Genomic DNA, 16,308 nt, shown 5'->3' with positions numbered 1-16,308 from the left:
ACAATATTGGCATAGAATTAAAAAATGTATTTTAAGCACACATTTCCTTAAATTTTAGTTCCTAAAAATGTTGACAGCGTGCCTATGTATCTCTTTGTATTTTTTAGTATTTGCTAGATATGCTGTAGTTTCCCCTGAATATGTATCCTGTAAGACAAGGGACAACAGAATCAAGAAATAAACATCTGACCATGTCACAAATCCAATTAACTCTGACAAGGCCAGTAAAGTCAAGTGAATAACAAAGCAGTGCTGTCTGGAAGCAGCTTTGTATTTTAGATCGTACTGGAGATGGGAGGACACCAGCTGGACAAAGCAAAAATACTTCAGGCAGCTGAATTTTCTGCATCCACTAAGACCATCTTATACCCTGACGAGGTCACAGCACTGTAGCATTTTCAAGTGTCAGATCTCATCTCTTCACTGTTTCTAAGCAGTAGAGAAGAGTAGGAAAGCATTCCCGTCGCAGAATGTAAAATATGTGCTAATGTCATTAAAAAGTGATGCAGTGAAGCAGAAACCGCAGTTAACACGGCCTCTCCTCAACCACCACCACCTTGTTTGGTTATGATAATACCCTTCAGTAGATTTCAGTGCAACAATCCTTGGGCAGAAATTCTGGTGATTGGCTAATCCCAGGACCTATGCACATTAAAAGTAGCTTTCCTCTTTCTAGCTCTTGACACATCTAGTTATCCTGTTTAATGAAACCAAATGATTGAATGGTTGCCTCATTGATCTGCTGCATTCTTTCATGCTCGAGATTAAAAAATACGGGTGAATTTCTCATCTTGAGTATAGCAGTGTCAATCTAGCGATACTCCTTTGGCAAAATTATTTTGAATTTATCTTGACAGGAGAATCCATTCTCTGACCTTCTGACTAGAAATCTAAGTTCTTCAATGCATGTGTCCGTGGAGAGAGGAAACACATACTCCATTTACATTATCTGTGTAACTCAAACAACACTGTATTACTCTTGGAAATTCTACAGCTTTGTCTCCTCACTCAAGTCTGTTTCATAGTCATGTAGTACCCTCAAGTGAAATGCTCACTTTCCATTGACACTTGAGCAATGAGAGAAATTTTAGATCCATCAAGTTTTACACAATATTCACTATTATTACTGTTAATTGTTTGTATTATTTGCAGGTCATAATAACCTGCTTTTCTAGTTGCCAGAATAGTCAAACATATAGTTTATCAGCTATAAGATGGGCTCTAAAACTGGAACAAACAGCTGTCTGCAACTTTGGGAAGGAGGAAGGAATGTATCTTTGACAAACAACATGAGGATTTGATTTAGCTTGTGTCTCACAGCTAGTTTGCAGCTAACTAGCATTGGAAATTTCCCAGCACTTTTCTAATACTTTTGTTTCATTGAAAGTGAAACTGTATTAATTTCAGCAATGTTTTCCAAAGGGAGATTTCTCAGGTTTAGAATGGGATTTCTGATCTAGAAACCAGAAACAGATACACACAATGACTCAGTGGTTAGGTTATTCGATGATTAGGTTTGGAGCAGGGAGCTGAAACTGTTCCTAATTCCACATGTGTTTGTATGTACTGCATCTTTTGAGCGTTTTCTACCTGCAACTTGAAGAGATCAGAGTTTTGTTCTCATATAGAGGTCAAAAAAAACCACAACAAACAACTTTAGAAAGCCTATGGTGCCTGTTCTCTAGTTAATATTAGTGTTGGTCCCATCTTTCCTGACACTGAAAATTTAGCATGGGGTGAAATAGGTAAATTTATTTTAACTCTCAGGATGGTCTCTGAGGTCAGGGAAAGGAGCAAGGAAAGAATAAATTATGTGCAAGATTTTTCTACAGATAATTAAAAATTAAACATATGATCATGCGTCTACATTTTTCTAACTGTGTTGTAACTTGATCTCCTTGCAACAGCTTTGGACACAAATAGAATTTAGCAAATGGGTATATGCAGTAGATGCAGCACAGGCATATGCTGACATACGATTACCATATGTCAGTCCACAGTGATTCTCTAGCTCCAGAGACATGTTTTGTTCTTTAAATAGCTTTTCATCTTTTTAACATTTTGAAATATGACTATTTTCATTATGCTTTTTTTCTCCTTCCTTTGAGGCCACATGCATTTACAAATGACTTTGATTAGGCAGAAAGGACCGATAGAAAGAAGCTGAAGTAGAGATTACTACTACAGTCAAATGTATTTGGAACTTGAAAAGCTAACATGAACTATTGAAACAGAACAAAATCTACATTAAAGAAAACATATGGATTGGCATTTTTTGTCCTGGATTCATCCAGGATCATATACAATATTTTATTGCTGGTAGGTAACACAGCAAGTTAATATATAGTAATAAAAAATTAAAAAACTTGGTTTTAATTATGTATCATTAAATACCGAGCTTTCAACTTGGAAATGGAGACAGCCTGAGACAGAACCTTACAGTCTCATACGGAGAACAATGGCAGGTGCCAACAGGGTATTTCCTGTTCGTTTTCACAACAAACAAAAAAATTGGGTATCTTAATATGATCTGCAGATGTGCAGTATGAAAGCACTTAAATGCAAGTTTTACAGAGGCCTACTATTTTAGGCAAATAATAGATAAACAAACCTGCTATCTCTTAAAAACAAAACAAAACAAACAACTCCATCAGAATAGTCTTAACATCTTTCAGCAAATTGTGTGACACATAAAACATACTCAGCCTTATGTTCTGAAGTTCCTAAAAGTTTTGGAGGAAAAAATATTTTAAAGTTACTTAAATGCCTGTAAGATCTTAAAGAAAAAAGCATAATGAGAACATACAACAAAGATTCTACTGCACTGTGTGAAGGTAGAAAAACTGTACTGAACAGATTCTTTGGCTGTTGCAACATCTCATTTAGGCTTTATCAGCAAAATACTCCATTTGTATCTTTAGTGAAAAAATGATTGCTTTATACTTCTCAAGAGAGAAACCTTCTCTTTCTGAATGTCTGGAGTAATGCTGAGAATAATAAATACCACAAATAAGTAATTATTAAGAATTTAGTTATCTTTTCCAATTTATAGATTATTCTTGCCTGGAGACCTAATTTCTCAATAAACTCCAGCTTCCTATCTGTTGCAATACCAAGGACATCAAGCATTAGACTTTCCTACAAAGTGTATGTATCACCTTAGGCCAGCACAGGAAGAATTCTTAAAACTGGGCTGAAAGAAACAATGTTTACTCAAAGCTTCTGGTTTGACACAGGTACATTCGCTTTCTATTTCTGCAGCTCAGGAAGGGTCAAAGTGCTCTGCAGTGTAGAGGGGCATAAAGTAGTGCTTGACATGTTGGACATAAACACATATGTCATGCAGACATCCTACTGTTATGAATAAATCAGTTTCTGCTTGTGCTAAAAGGCACTGATGTAATCACAAAATGTTTTAGAGACCTGATCCTTTTGCTCTTAGTTGTGCAGCACTCCAAATTCTGCCCCTCTGCAAATTAAGGATTGAGCCTTACTAAAGTTCTGTTGAAATAAAGGCTTTTCTGTCAATTTGAGTGTTTAAGTGTAAGTCAAAGTTTCATAAGCTTTAGGGTAGCCTTCTCTACAGGACAGTAAACAACCCCAAATGTATGGTGATATGTATATAATTTTCCTTCCACAACCACCTTGATTTCCTGAGTAATCGTAATTAGGTGCACAAATTTCTTCTTGATGATACCGGAAGGGAAAAACAACAAAGACTACGTAAAACCATTTTTTGTTTCTTATCCTAGGAAAGCCGTACGTGGCACAGTTTGAGTGATCTCTGGATTTAAGCCCATTAACAGAAAAAGATAATGGTGCTGTTATGAGAGCCAAGTGGAGGGAAAATACATAACAGTACCATATACAAGCAAAATCAGAGCAGATCTAGAATGACAGAAGGAGGAGGAAAGTGATGTCACGAAGGAGCTATTTATCAGGTACTATAATATGAGGAAAAGATGGACACCTGTTTTCAAAAGGGAATAATATAAATTCATTGAGGATATTGTGGCATCATTCCTCTAAATCCCTCGTGCTCCATTGTTCTCTGTGTTTCTCAGTGCTCTCAGAGTTTTACGCTTGTTCTCTTTCCACATCCCAATGTTGATGAGGTCCTGTCTGTCCAAGCTTGTCTCCCAGGCTCAGCATCTCTACTTGACTGTGAGCAAAGTTGTCACAGTGATAAGTGCTGTCAGAAAGATATTCCACCTCTCTTTTTTGTCTGTGAAAGCCAGGTGTAAGAAAGCCTTACTCGAGGTATTTTACTGGCACCTCTGCTGTGGCTGCAGGGTGAAGGGTAACATTCCTCCCCTGTGCCACTGAGCAGTGCATGTTCTACCATCAGAGTGAAGAGCAGGATCTGAAACAAGTAAAACATGTCACTCAAAAACTGCAGGAGTGAGAAAAATTAGAGAGCTTCCTTCTGCCTGTGATGTTTTCGTGTAGGCAGTGGAGGCTGGTGTGGACATGTCTGTGTGAGGCAGGTGAAAGGGGAACTTGCTACTTCCTAGAGGTCCCGTGGCTCAGGAATTTTCATGAGATAGCTTTACTTCATGGAGTTTCAAAATGCATAATGGAGATGTGTGGTACTGGGCCAGTTCCCACCTAATGCAAAATAACCTCTGTGTGAAAATATACCGGAGATGTGAGGAACCTCAGCACCAGCTGTTTACAGCTGTCAGTCTATTCCTGCTGCTCCAAGTGAATTGCTAAAGTAAACAGCCTATGCTGGTTTATTCACTGCTCACAGACAGAACAAAACCAGCAATATTCTGTGATGCACTGTAATTTTCCAGGAAAATATATTCCATAGCACTCTGAAAGCAAAAAGACTGTATTTAAATGAGATTCACAGCGGTATATTTTATTGACTTCGAGAGACAGATTCAGAAAAAGAGAATTACCAAGCTGCGACTAATAGCTGCATTCAACATACTCAAATTTACACTGGTTTGCATTTTAAGAAAGAACTCCATCTGTAGGGGAAGAATAGTACTTAAACACACCTTGCTTTATTGTGTAGTGCCACCTAGGGGTTAAAGGCTTTTAAACTTTAGAGGGGCAGAAGCTAAGAAGCCCTATTAATAGCAGAGGAAGTATTTCTTATATTAAATCATCTGCATTTTAGAATTTACTAGGCAAACAAAGCACTGCCGAGATTTCCATACTGTTGTATCTGGCAAAAGAATTGTAACTGTCCAAATTCCCTTTGGAGCTGGCCATACTCTTCTCTCTCTTCCGTAGTCTGGAAGCAACTTGGAATGTCACAAAGCCTGATTTTCTCCTCTACTAGCCAGGTCTCACTTGTATGATCTGTGAAGAGGTTATCTACATCTGCTGCTGCAAGGCCAGGTAGGAGATTGCTGTCTTGCTGCTTTTGAGTCTGCAAGAACTTCAAATAGAGCCTAGAAAAGTTTGCTTTGTGAGGCCGAAATCAGAGAGGAAACCTTTCTACTTAATCTAGTCTAGTAAGGGAAGGTACTGTAAAGGAATTAATGAGATGCCGGGACTACACTCTCCCTGTGAGCAGATATTCTATATTCCTTCTGAAACTTCCCCCTCCTCCCCTTGCATATTACAAATTACAGTTGGCTCCTTTTGACTTTTGATTTAGCCTAGAAATGGGTAAAAGAAACCTAGGGAAAATCTGGCTATCTCTGTACCATGTTGGTTTTTTCAAACTGAGTTTTGGGCTAAAAGGCTGAATTGTGGCCATTTTTTTCCTGAAAAATCAAAACTCCAGGAGTCATAATATTTTAGGACAAGTGTTTTTTTTCACACACTTTTAAAATTCTCTCAAGTGGTGTTTGATTTTATTCTGTATCTTCCACAGCAGATGGCATACCTGCCTCACTGAGACCAGAGGCTCTTTCTGTGATCTGCTCACTTGGCAAGATCTACAATATCTCAAACAGTATGCAAATTATACCTACATGTAGTCAAGAAATTCTCTCTCCTGTCCTTGGAGGAAGGTAGTGACGCTATCATATTTTTGAAGGAAAAATCCCAACATTTTTGTTTGCTTGACTATATTCTTGAACTGTTATAAAGGGCCAGTGTCTCTTCCCTTTAGTACCCTCCACACACATAAGCAATTAAGATTTGCTTATTAATACGAAGGAGGGGAAAGACCTGATTTTTATTTAAGTTCCTTTTTAAAAGCATCTATACTGGGAAAAAAAAAAGGCCAACTGACAAAAATGGCCTTGCATGTCCCTTAGAAATGGAAAAAAAACCATACATGTGGAACTTCAAGCCACAAACTTGGTAAATTAATGTTGGAAGGGATACCAAGGGTTGTTGTAAGTACCCCTCAGGTAAGCAAGTCGTGCAGTAAAATCAGAGCATGGTGGATAAAGCAAACTCTTACGACCATCCGCTAGATGTCATGAGGTAAAAGATATGAGAAGCTGGATACCATGCTGCCATACTTGAAACCAAATGAACTTTGACAAGATTGTTGAAGAAAAGCTACAGTAGGGAAGAGTAAATTCATTTCGGTGCCCATCTTGACACTTCATGCTCCAGAACAAGCAGACTGCTGCTTACATAGGGGCAATAAACACCATACGAGGCCTGAGAGGGAGATGTACATTCATGTCAGGCCCACGTTAGACATTCTTGCTCTGTCACTCTGTGTGCATTTTTGGTGACTTTCTTGTTTTAATAAAGTCAGAGAGAATATGCAGTTACAGTAGTAGTACAGTGCTTTTGCCTTTATAGGTTCTATTGCTTACCAAACAGCGTGGTTTTTTTACACATATGTATACTTTTTTGTATACACAATAAATAAAATGCCAGCATAAATAAATAAATACACTAGTAAATATATACACATTAGGAGGACTTGTTGTTACAACTTTATCGGCAGATATTCTCTAATACAGATATGGCCTAATGGCCCCAGCCAGCAGCTGTTTCTTACAGAAGATACAACAAATTCACAGACTTGGAATAAGATACTTAGGAATAAGGATGCAGGATTCACTCATGTATGTCTGTCTAAAAGAAAGTCTAAAGACCAGAGTCTAGAGAAGAGGAATTGGAGAAGTGATGATTAACATGTCATTAAACATAATTTGGAATAATCAGAATTCCAATTACAAAATAAAAAGAATCATCCTGCTCTTCAAATTCCTGAAATAATGTTTTCAGAATCTTTCATTTTACAGGGCCTGGTTCATTAAAAGAGGTGATGAATTAAAGGCTTCAGAGCTGGTGTGTCTAAAAGCTTGTCTCTTTCTTTCCAACTGTATCCCTCTGTTAAACAAAGTATCCCCTCTCCTTACAAACCTTACCTCTCTGAGCCACCTGACTGCAGAGTTCAGGCAGCTCAGGGAGAAGTCTTGGAGAACTACATCTGGAGACATAATACAAGAATGTGTTCACATATTAACAGACAACAAAATTATGGAAGTAGCGTGTTACTGGAATCCCTCTGTGACACAGAGGAGGCACATGGAGAGCTCACATTCACAGAATGGCAATTAAGGGTGACTGTCCCTGTGCCTCAGGAGCTTGGCTCCAAGGCACAGAAACACAGGGAGCCTTTGGGCAGCCGAGATGGGACACCCTGAGGCCTCTTCTCCTAACCTCATTCCACCTCCCATTGTATATAACCATGGGGGCTCAGAGGAGAAGGTGGCTCCTCCACACTCATGTGCAGAGTCCATGCCCAAGAGCCAGGAAAATATGTAGAATCATAGAATAGTTTGGGTTGGAAGGGACCTTCAAAGCTCGTCTAGTCCAGCCCCCCTGCAATGAGCAGGGTCATCTTCAACTAGATCAGGTTGCTCAGAGCCCCATCCAGCCTGGCCTTGAATGTCTGCAGGGATGGGGCACCTACCACCTCTCTGGGCAACCTGGGCCAGTGTTTCACCACCATCACTGTAAAAAAATTTCTTCCTTGTGTCTGACCTGAATTTCCCCTCTTTTAATTGAAAACCCTTATCCCTTGTCCTATTGTAACAGGCCATGCTAAAAAGTCTGTCCCCAGGCAGACCACTGAGCCTATAAAGATACATCTTATCAAAGGTGAACACTTAAATACTATACAGAGTATATCCAAGTCGTTATGAACGTAATATTTATGATGCTGCCAGTGTCATTTATGCCATGTCTGGTACTTTAATGACAAAGATAATGAAAACAATAACAAATGCTGTCTAATGAGGTTTACTTTGCCCCCCAGTACACTGAATTCCAAGGACATTTCAAACTTGCACAGTGAAACTGGGCTCCCTCGAGAACTCAAACATCCCCTTAGAAAGGAGCTTAGGATGCGGACACCTTATGTGCCGCCATTGCTGTGGTGAGGAGCACCTTGATAACGCTGGACATCGTCAGGCTGATAATCCGCATAAACTAGTGAGTATTTTGAAGGCTTCCTCATGACCAGCCGGTGACACCTGAAGGAAGCGCTCCGGTCACCGCTACCGGCACCGGCTGCTCCGGGGTGGGATCCTAGCACGTCCCAGGCAGAAAAAATACATCCGAGACAGCGGCCGACACCTGCCAATCAACTCGGTGCCGCGGAAGAGCAGCCTCTACACAGAACCAGCCCCCGCCCCGCAGCCGCTCCCGCACAACCTCCCGTCGCACGGCCACCCCGCGTCCGCCCCCGGGGCGGGACGCGCCGCGCATGCGCCGCACGGCCCTCCCCAACCTCTTCTCGAGGGGAAGAGCTGCGGCGTCATGACGTCAGTTGCGCGGTCCCCCGGCAACGGCCGGACGTCGCGAGGCCGCCGGGAACCCGGAAGCAGCGGGCGAATAGGAGCGAGTGGTGCAGTGAGCGGGGCGGGTTCCGCGCGCGGAGGGCGGTGGCGGCGGCGGCAAAGTAGTCCCTGGGGGCAGCGGCCGGTTGGCGGTAGTGCGCTCGGCGCGGTGCGGGGAGCCTCGGCCCTATCGACTCGCTCGGACGGCGCGGCCGCACCTCGCAGCAGGGGAGATGGCGGCGGACAAGGCTGCGGGTGAGTGCGGGGGGAACTGCCGCGGGCCGCTGTGTCCGCCGTGCCCGCCTCGGGCCTGGGCCGCCTGGTGCGGAGGGATACGCTCCGGCGCGGGGGGCGGTGAGTGCCGGTACGTCCCGGGCGGAAGGAGCGACGGTTACCTGACCTGCTCTGCCTTGTTTCCTTCCGCCGAGGAAGTTAGTGCCCCGCGGCGGCAGCGCTCTGGCCACCGGCGGCCGGTGTGAGGTGCCGGTGGGGCCTGTGTCCTGGAGGGTCACCGGCAGGGCCCTGTGGGGACAGGGCCCTCCGTGTCCTTGGCCTGGAAGGACTCGGTGGGGTAGTCGTTATGCACCTACTGGCAGGAGTGCGTGTCTCACAAAGCTCAATAACTAGTACAGAAGTTGAGCTTCTGGGTTAATTTGTTAAGCTGGGGCATTCGGAAGGTGCTGGGGAGGTTTGAATGCCTCGGGTTGCTACTGACTCTCCGGGGTTCAGTCCGATTCCCTCCAAGTTGCCGCTTTGCTTTCAGGGGATGAGCGGGACGTTCCTAAACTTGCGCCTGGAAAGACTCTGTTCAGAGAAACTACTGAGATTAAAAAAATAAATCATATTCTGGTAAACACTGAAATAAATCTCAAGTATAGTTGCTCTGTAATTTATTAGCATTGATAAGCTAATGCTTGTCCCTCTCCCATGAGACTGCCCTTCACGTGGGAAGCCCTCTTGGCAAGAAAGGTTCTTCCCAAGGATCCCTCAATGGGCATGGAGAAGAGGCCAATGTGGAGGAAAGCCAAAGGGATCTACTCGTGTCCTCTTTTTTTCAGTTGGTTTTACGTGGTTATTTAAAATCGCCTCAAGCACTTTTTCTCTGGATGCTAAATATCAGACTCCTCACTCAGTAGTTGAAAAAGATTGTGGGAAAAAAATAGCGTACTGTACTGAGTGATGTGTACTAAACTATCCTATGTTTATTTATAAGCATTGGAAGCTCTCTGGAACAACAAGAGAAAAGAACAAGGCATTACGTTTTTTATATTTTTGTTGTTCTTGGAAGAGTTGAAGGAACTTTCAGTTGTACTTTCTTAAAGGAAAAGTACGTGTACCCAAATGAATCAAAGACATGAGCTACGGCAAGATATTCTACATACCATACTTGCTTGTAGCAGTAAGTTACAAACAACTTTCTGCTGAAAAGTGTTTACTTTTTATTGTACAATATTTAAGGAGTCTATTCTATTTATACCAGTAGCGTGGTGCTTCATAGAAAAATGTAGTCTTGGTGCCACGAACTGTCATTATCTTATAAAGGCTGAAAACTCTGGCTGGTCTTCATGACATTCAAAATGCTTTTGGCACGAGAGTCATGTGATAGATTCCTCGCCTTCAAAGGAAGAGATTATTCCCCTGCCTGTAGAGTTTGGAAATAAAAAATAATTCCAAAGATGCTCTGGTGTTCCACAGTACAGTTCATGCAAGATGTAATTTGCAGGGCCTAGGAACAAGAGCTCAGGAACAGCAGTCTTTGGAGGAATGGAGAACAGGTGTGAGAAGGATGATGACTGCAGTCACTCTCCAAACATCTTTGGGTTTGTGTATATGGGAGATGTGGCTTCTCGTTGCTTATATGATGTTGTGGTAGCAAGCTGATGAGGAGAGCAATCTCCCTTTTCAGGTGGCAGTCTCATGCTTTTTCTTATTCTCCTGTTGTAGAGCCAGTTTTCCCAAAGTTCTGCTGCCCACCATGATGTAACTTCTCCAGCAGGACCAGCTGCCTGCTTGTGCAAAGCAAAGAAGCCATGACAGTGTTTCTGCTGCTCAGCCCCAGGGTTGCTAACTAAGAAGATAATTTCCTGACTTCCTTCTTTAACTTCAAACTCAGTGCAGCAGCTTCCTCCGGATCAAAATCTGAGCAGCTGATTTTTATGTCCTTTGCCAGGTTGCCCCTTTTGCCCCTCATCACCTGAAAAGTATTAGTTTTAGAGTTGTTCTCTACTTGTGAAAGTTGGAGGAAATGAAAAGTTAAATAAACAAGTTCATGTGTACATACAATTTACAGAGATAAATCGAGTCCTATAATTTGTAAAGCAGAGAATCTGTGCTGTTTCAGATATTTCACCTGATAATTGTAGCTACGCTATGGATAAGAGAATGTTGGTAGTGACTGGTGTGCCGTGCTCACATCTGAGTGAGCAACTGGTATGCTTTGTGTTTTGCCGGGGAACAGTGCACCTTCGTGTTTCATTTTCAAATGCCTCAAGAAATACAGAAATAATAGTTTTATTTGCCAGCACTTGGTAGCCATTTGCAGTCACAAGAGTACTTTTGGTTTTTTTTCCCCATTTAAGTGGCATTGGAGGGTTCTTTTCAGCATGTTGTGCCAGCCAGCTTTTAGGTGACTCCTGTCTGTGAGATCTCTCGATAATAAAGGTCAACTGAAGCAGTAGATCCTGGTCTAAACAAGTGTGTCAGAATTACAGTAGATTAGAAGGACCTCTAGGTCTTTAATAGGTTTCAAGTATGTTTGGGCAAAAAGGGTGGACAGTAGCCAAAGCTTTGGGATTTTTTGGTTTTGTTTTTCCAAAGGAAAGACCTATGCTGTCAACTACATCAGGTGGCCTTAGTTTTATTTTCTCGTGGTAAGCTTTTATCCTTTCTCGATAAGCTTCCAGTTCAGGTTTTGCAAACCTGCTTTGTTTACTGAGTCATGGTAGTTACAGTTGATCAGATTACAGCCAGAAAACTGACTTCACAGAAGGGACAGCTCTGTTTTTTGCTTAAAATAGTCCCCAGTTTCATTTTGTTTTGTTTTCTTTCTAACTTACCAGCAGACATAGTGAAATCTGTAGACCTGTTCTATTTTTTCCTGGGAAATATATCAAACAGCTATAGAACTGGTGCTTTTATTACACAACTTAGACAACAGTCTCTGCAGTTTATCTTTCATTTCAACTGAAGACATTTTACTTTGGGATTCAGAGTTCCATAAGCCCACCTTGATTTGAGATGCTTATTTTATGAACTTGCAATGGCAGCAATCAGTAATGCACTCTGTAGTTGATGGCATACTGGGAAGTAAACTGGGATATGAGGAACCTCTTGACCAGACTGAGCATTATCAACTTCAAAAGTTTTAGTCTCAAGTCTCTGCACTATGGTTATTTTTACTAGCATAGTCTGAAAGGCATGCTGAGCGAGTAAATCAGGTAATGTAACTGTTAGCATGGGGACAGACTTTAGCAGGGCCTGTTGTGACAGGACAAGGGGTGTTGGTTTTAAACTAAAGGAGGAGAGATTCAGGCTCGACATGAGGAAGAAATTTTTTTACAATGATGGTGGTGAAACACTGGCCCAGGTTGCCCAGAGAGGTGGTAGATGCCCCATCCCTAGAGACATTTAAGGCCAGACTGGACGGGGCTCTGAGCAACCTGATCTAGTTGAAGATGTCCCTGCTCATGGCAGGGAAGTTGAACTAGATGACCTTTGATTCTATGATAAGTTTGAGAGAAAATGCATTTGCTTATTCACTGCTGTTCTGTAGGTCCTTGGAGGGTGATAGCTTTCTGTTCAGCTGTAGAACCTCATGATTTAGAGCAGGATTCAGATCTAATCTACATTTAGCTTGGAGGAAGGGTGCTTCTTGATCCTTTCCTCTTTAGCTGTGGAAAACCATGGCAAAACAAAAAATGTGAGCTTTTTTGTGTTTTAATTTTCTCTCATGTTTCCCTTTCAAGGAGAAGGCAGTGCAAGTGGTGTTAATTAATGCTTTACGCACAGCCAGATTCTGTAGCAGGTGTATGCAGTTCTGTGGCCCCCTGGGGACTCAGCCCTCCAGAGTAATGAAATTGCTGAATCCTGAATTTTGTCTAAATCACTGTGGGTTACTTTGTAACTTGTGAGTGTAAGATTGTTGAGATTTTGAATTCTCAGATTCATTGACATCTTGATGCAGGATGAAAGTCACAAACAAATATTTACAGTTCTTGCTCAAATGTGTTATTGCATGGGGCAATGGAAGGAATCTCGCTATTTTTCCAGCAACAAGCACAAACTATGAATACATTAATAAGTCTGCTTTATTCCTACTGTGGATGTTAATTGATGAATCTGCTGAGGTTTAATTGCCCCTTAGTGTTGTTTGTCTTATATTTGGTAAATATTCATAGTAGCAGATGATCCAGATATATTGGTGATGATGGGGAATTGATTTTGCAGTGGAGCTCACAGATAAGTGTTTTCCTGTGTTCAAAGTGGAAACAAAATGAGGAAAGTTTGCATTACATCTGTGAATTCTAGGGAAGAGACTGAAGACATTGAATTTACAAAGCCTACCGAGGCTGTTAAGGTAGCAAAGGGTGTGTTAGAGCAAAGCTTCCACTGTGCAATTCAAGAAATAATTTTCTGCAAAGTGGAAACTATTGCTGGGTTATGAAGTCTTTGTTTCAAAAACATTAAATGATTTTTGTATGTTCCAGCACATGCGTTAATGCTTCTAGAAATAAACTGTCTGGTGTGGTGGTTGTATAGTGTGTGTTTGTTGTGTTTGTTTGGGGGTTTTTTGTTTGTTTGGCTGTTTTTTTTTTTTTTCAGTTTGTGTTCAGTACAAGAAAGGGTTTGGTGAATGGGGGTTTCAGCTTCTTTGACGTGGAATATCTGTACTGTGGTTTTTAATGCAACTTCACTAAATTCTTAATTAAGTGATGACAAAACTGTTCAGTAGGCTCCTTTCTGAAAAATATGCTCAATAGTAACTGAAAGGTAAAACGTTGGGACTTCTGTATAAAATAAATTGAAGACAATGAAAGCCTTATTATCTTGCTTTGTAAATGCTCAAAGGGGCCGCCATCATAATTGCCACATGCTGTGCATGTTGTCTTAATTGTAAAAAGGATATAGTGTAACTGAAGAAGAATCTGGGAAAAAAACATGTGAGGAAGATGCAGAATAAACTGTGCCTGCTCACCTTGGAAGAGACATGATTCAAAGAGAGATCTGTAAGATCGGGAGTAAAGCTGAAAAATTGAATAGGCAGCATTTGCTCATGTCTTGCTGTATAATCACTACAGTGAAGAATACAAAAGTACAGAGAGTTTTAAAAATATCTATCAGGTCTCTCATTGGTTATTAACAATGAGGGTTCAATTGCAGCCTCTTACTTAGGGAGACTTATTCTTCCCAAGCAGGGAGCTGGGTGGAAGGTTCCAGTGTTTGCTCTGTTTTTTATGTTGTTCTCTAAAGCATCCCTTGCTTGCTGTTTAGGAAGAAGCATAGAGGATGCATAGGGTTTAATCTAACCCAATGTGGTACATATTTTATGATGTGTGGCCTTCATGGCTAATTTTTGTGCAAATAAAGGCGATCCTAGTGTATGGTTGCAGCTTTAGAGAGAAATCTGAAATGCGTGCATTGTCAGTTAACTTACTGGACTTTGGTTACTGATTGAGCACAGTAATTTAGCTAGGATTAATGCATGTACATTTTATGGAGAAATATTCCCTGGGAGTATAAGGATAACTTGAGATATTTTAGTGTACCAGGGAGACAGTGCTGCAGTTATCTGGAAATGTACTTGTACTGGCAGGAGGATGTTGAGAACTGGAAGAAACAAATTCTTAAACTTAATAGCTGTCTGCACATTTGCAAACTTTGTTTTAATCTTCTGTCCATTTTACAGATCAAGGTACCGAGAAACATGAAGGAGCGGGTACTTCTGGGATTACTGATCAGGAAAAGGAATTGTCGAGCAGTGCATTACAAGCTTTTCTGGTAAGACAAAGCCAAACTCTGAGACTTTTAATTTACCACATAGCTGCTAAATGGGCTTGTGTAATTGTGGTTTTTTTCTGTGTTCTCAGCAAGGTTGTAAATGTATTAATGGGATATTATAGCAGAAGTAGTACTAGTTCTGTTATAAGGACAGCATATGCATTTTCTATCTTCTATGATAAGAGAAGACTGAAGGGGATACTTGAAGGGAGTGCACAAGAGCACCTTTAATCTTGATTCTCTAAACTTAGTAGCCTTAAAAGCTGTATAATGAGTTCACTAGAAGCAGCAGACTGCTATTCTGTATCAACATTGGAAATATATGATCCCTCTGAAGAATTTATCGCTTCAAGCTAAACATATTATTTTTAAGGGTTTAAAGGAAAAATATGTATTTAAAAAACAGCAACTGAACAAACCTCTTTTGTTTTAGTATGTTGCTGTATTCTTTCACAAAAGGCGTTGTATACTGTTCTGTTACTTTATGTTAAAAACATATTCTTCAAAACATAACACTCTATGTATTTACTACCCGTTTTGTGTTTCTTGGAAGATTGTGTGTGTGTGTGTGTGTTAAAATTCAGGTACCGGGTCTTTCAGTTTACTTCTTTCTTTGTATTGTCTCCTAATTTTATTTAGTGTAGCAAGTGACAAGTAGTATAATTGCTTTTCCTTTTAATTATTATATCTATGTCTCCACAATGCCTTGCATAAATCAGTTTTGGATGTGTTAAATAGATCAAGGCAAGAATTGAAACACTGTTTTTTGACATTCCTGCTCGTATGTTTCACTCACTACTTTTATTTTGTCTGGAATGTCTGAAGTGCATGAAGTTTGTCATTAAACTGGCCACAGTTGATGTTCACTGATGTTTTCATGAGTGCTTTCTTGCTCAATTACACTTTTTTTCAATAACGTTTTGCTCATCGTCATTTGATCCTGAGAACTGAAGGCGCAGGAAAAGGTTGTTTCTTTTCCAACTTGCCCACAGATGAACATGCCCAAAATACTTCTGATTCGCTGATGACTTTGTCTTTAGTTTTATACTGGTCCAATGAATCTTGTTCATCTCATGATATTTTTTTTTTCCTGCTTTAAGAACTTTCTAAGGTCATGGAATTGTGAGGTGATGACAGATGTCAGCAGAATTAGTCTGGTGCCTTGTCTGCCAATGTTGCTTGCTGTTGAGTTGCTGTAAATAGCTTTGTTGGCTGCCTTGCATGCTGCTTTATCATATTGCGTTTCCAATTTTAGTCAAGATAGAATTACTATAAAATTATATATTATATTCTAAATCCTGTCAATAGAATAGATTAAAGGACTATTGGCTAAGGAGAAACATTAAGCTGAGCATTTAAGGGTTCAAGGTTTTTAGTCCAACTGTACTTAGAAGCTTTGTTGTGGTCTGAAAGCTAGTCCTGTTGGAAAGAAGCTCCAAGTGTATGACACATGAAGAAAATTCTTGGGAGATGAACTGTCTCAGTTAAAGAACATGCGAACAGTTGAGTTGCAAGTTCCTGTGTTTATGCACATAGTCACTAGGCAATCCATGCTGTTGATACTTAGTTGTGGAAATGCTGTGTGTCGATGTCC

The 16,308-nt window shown here is 40.8% G+C and overlaps 1 protein-coding gene across 1 annotated transcript in view; it reads left to right on the top strand.

The window, feature by feature from the left end:
- The first annotated feature begins 8,715 nt into the window (after positions 1 to 8,715).
- Positions 8,716 to 16,308, top strand: part of CNOT10 (CCR4-NOT transcription complex subunit 10) — a 32,782-nt gene continuing 25,189 nt past the window's right edge. Inside the window, exons 1-2 of the mRNA XM_082044825.1 lie at positions 8,716 to 8,972; positions 14,623 to 14,714. Of these exons, the coding sequence (XP_081900951.1) occupies positions 8,951 to 8,972; positions 14,623 to 14,714 (114 nt within the window). The 5' untranslated portion in view covers positions 8,716 to 8,950. The remainder of the gene's footprint in view (positions 8,973 to 14,622; positions 14,715 to 16,308) is intronic.

This window comes from Streptopelia decaocto (assembly GCF_964273445.1).
Source record: "Streptopelia decaocto genome assembly, chromosome: 2".
Classification (NCBI taxonomy): Eukaryota; Metazoa; Chordata; class Aves; order Columbiformes; family Columbidae; genus Streptopelia; species Streptopelia decaocto.
Note: the sequence above shows the minus strand (reverse complement) of the source record. Positions and strands in the feature narration are given on the sequence as shown.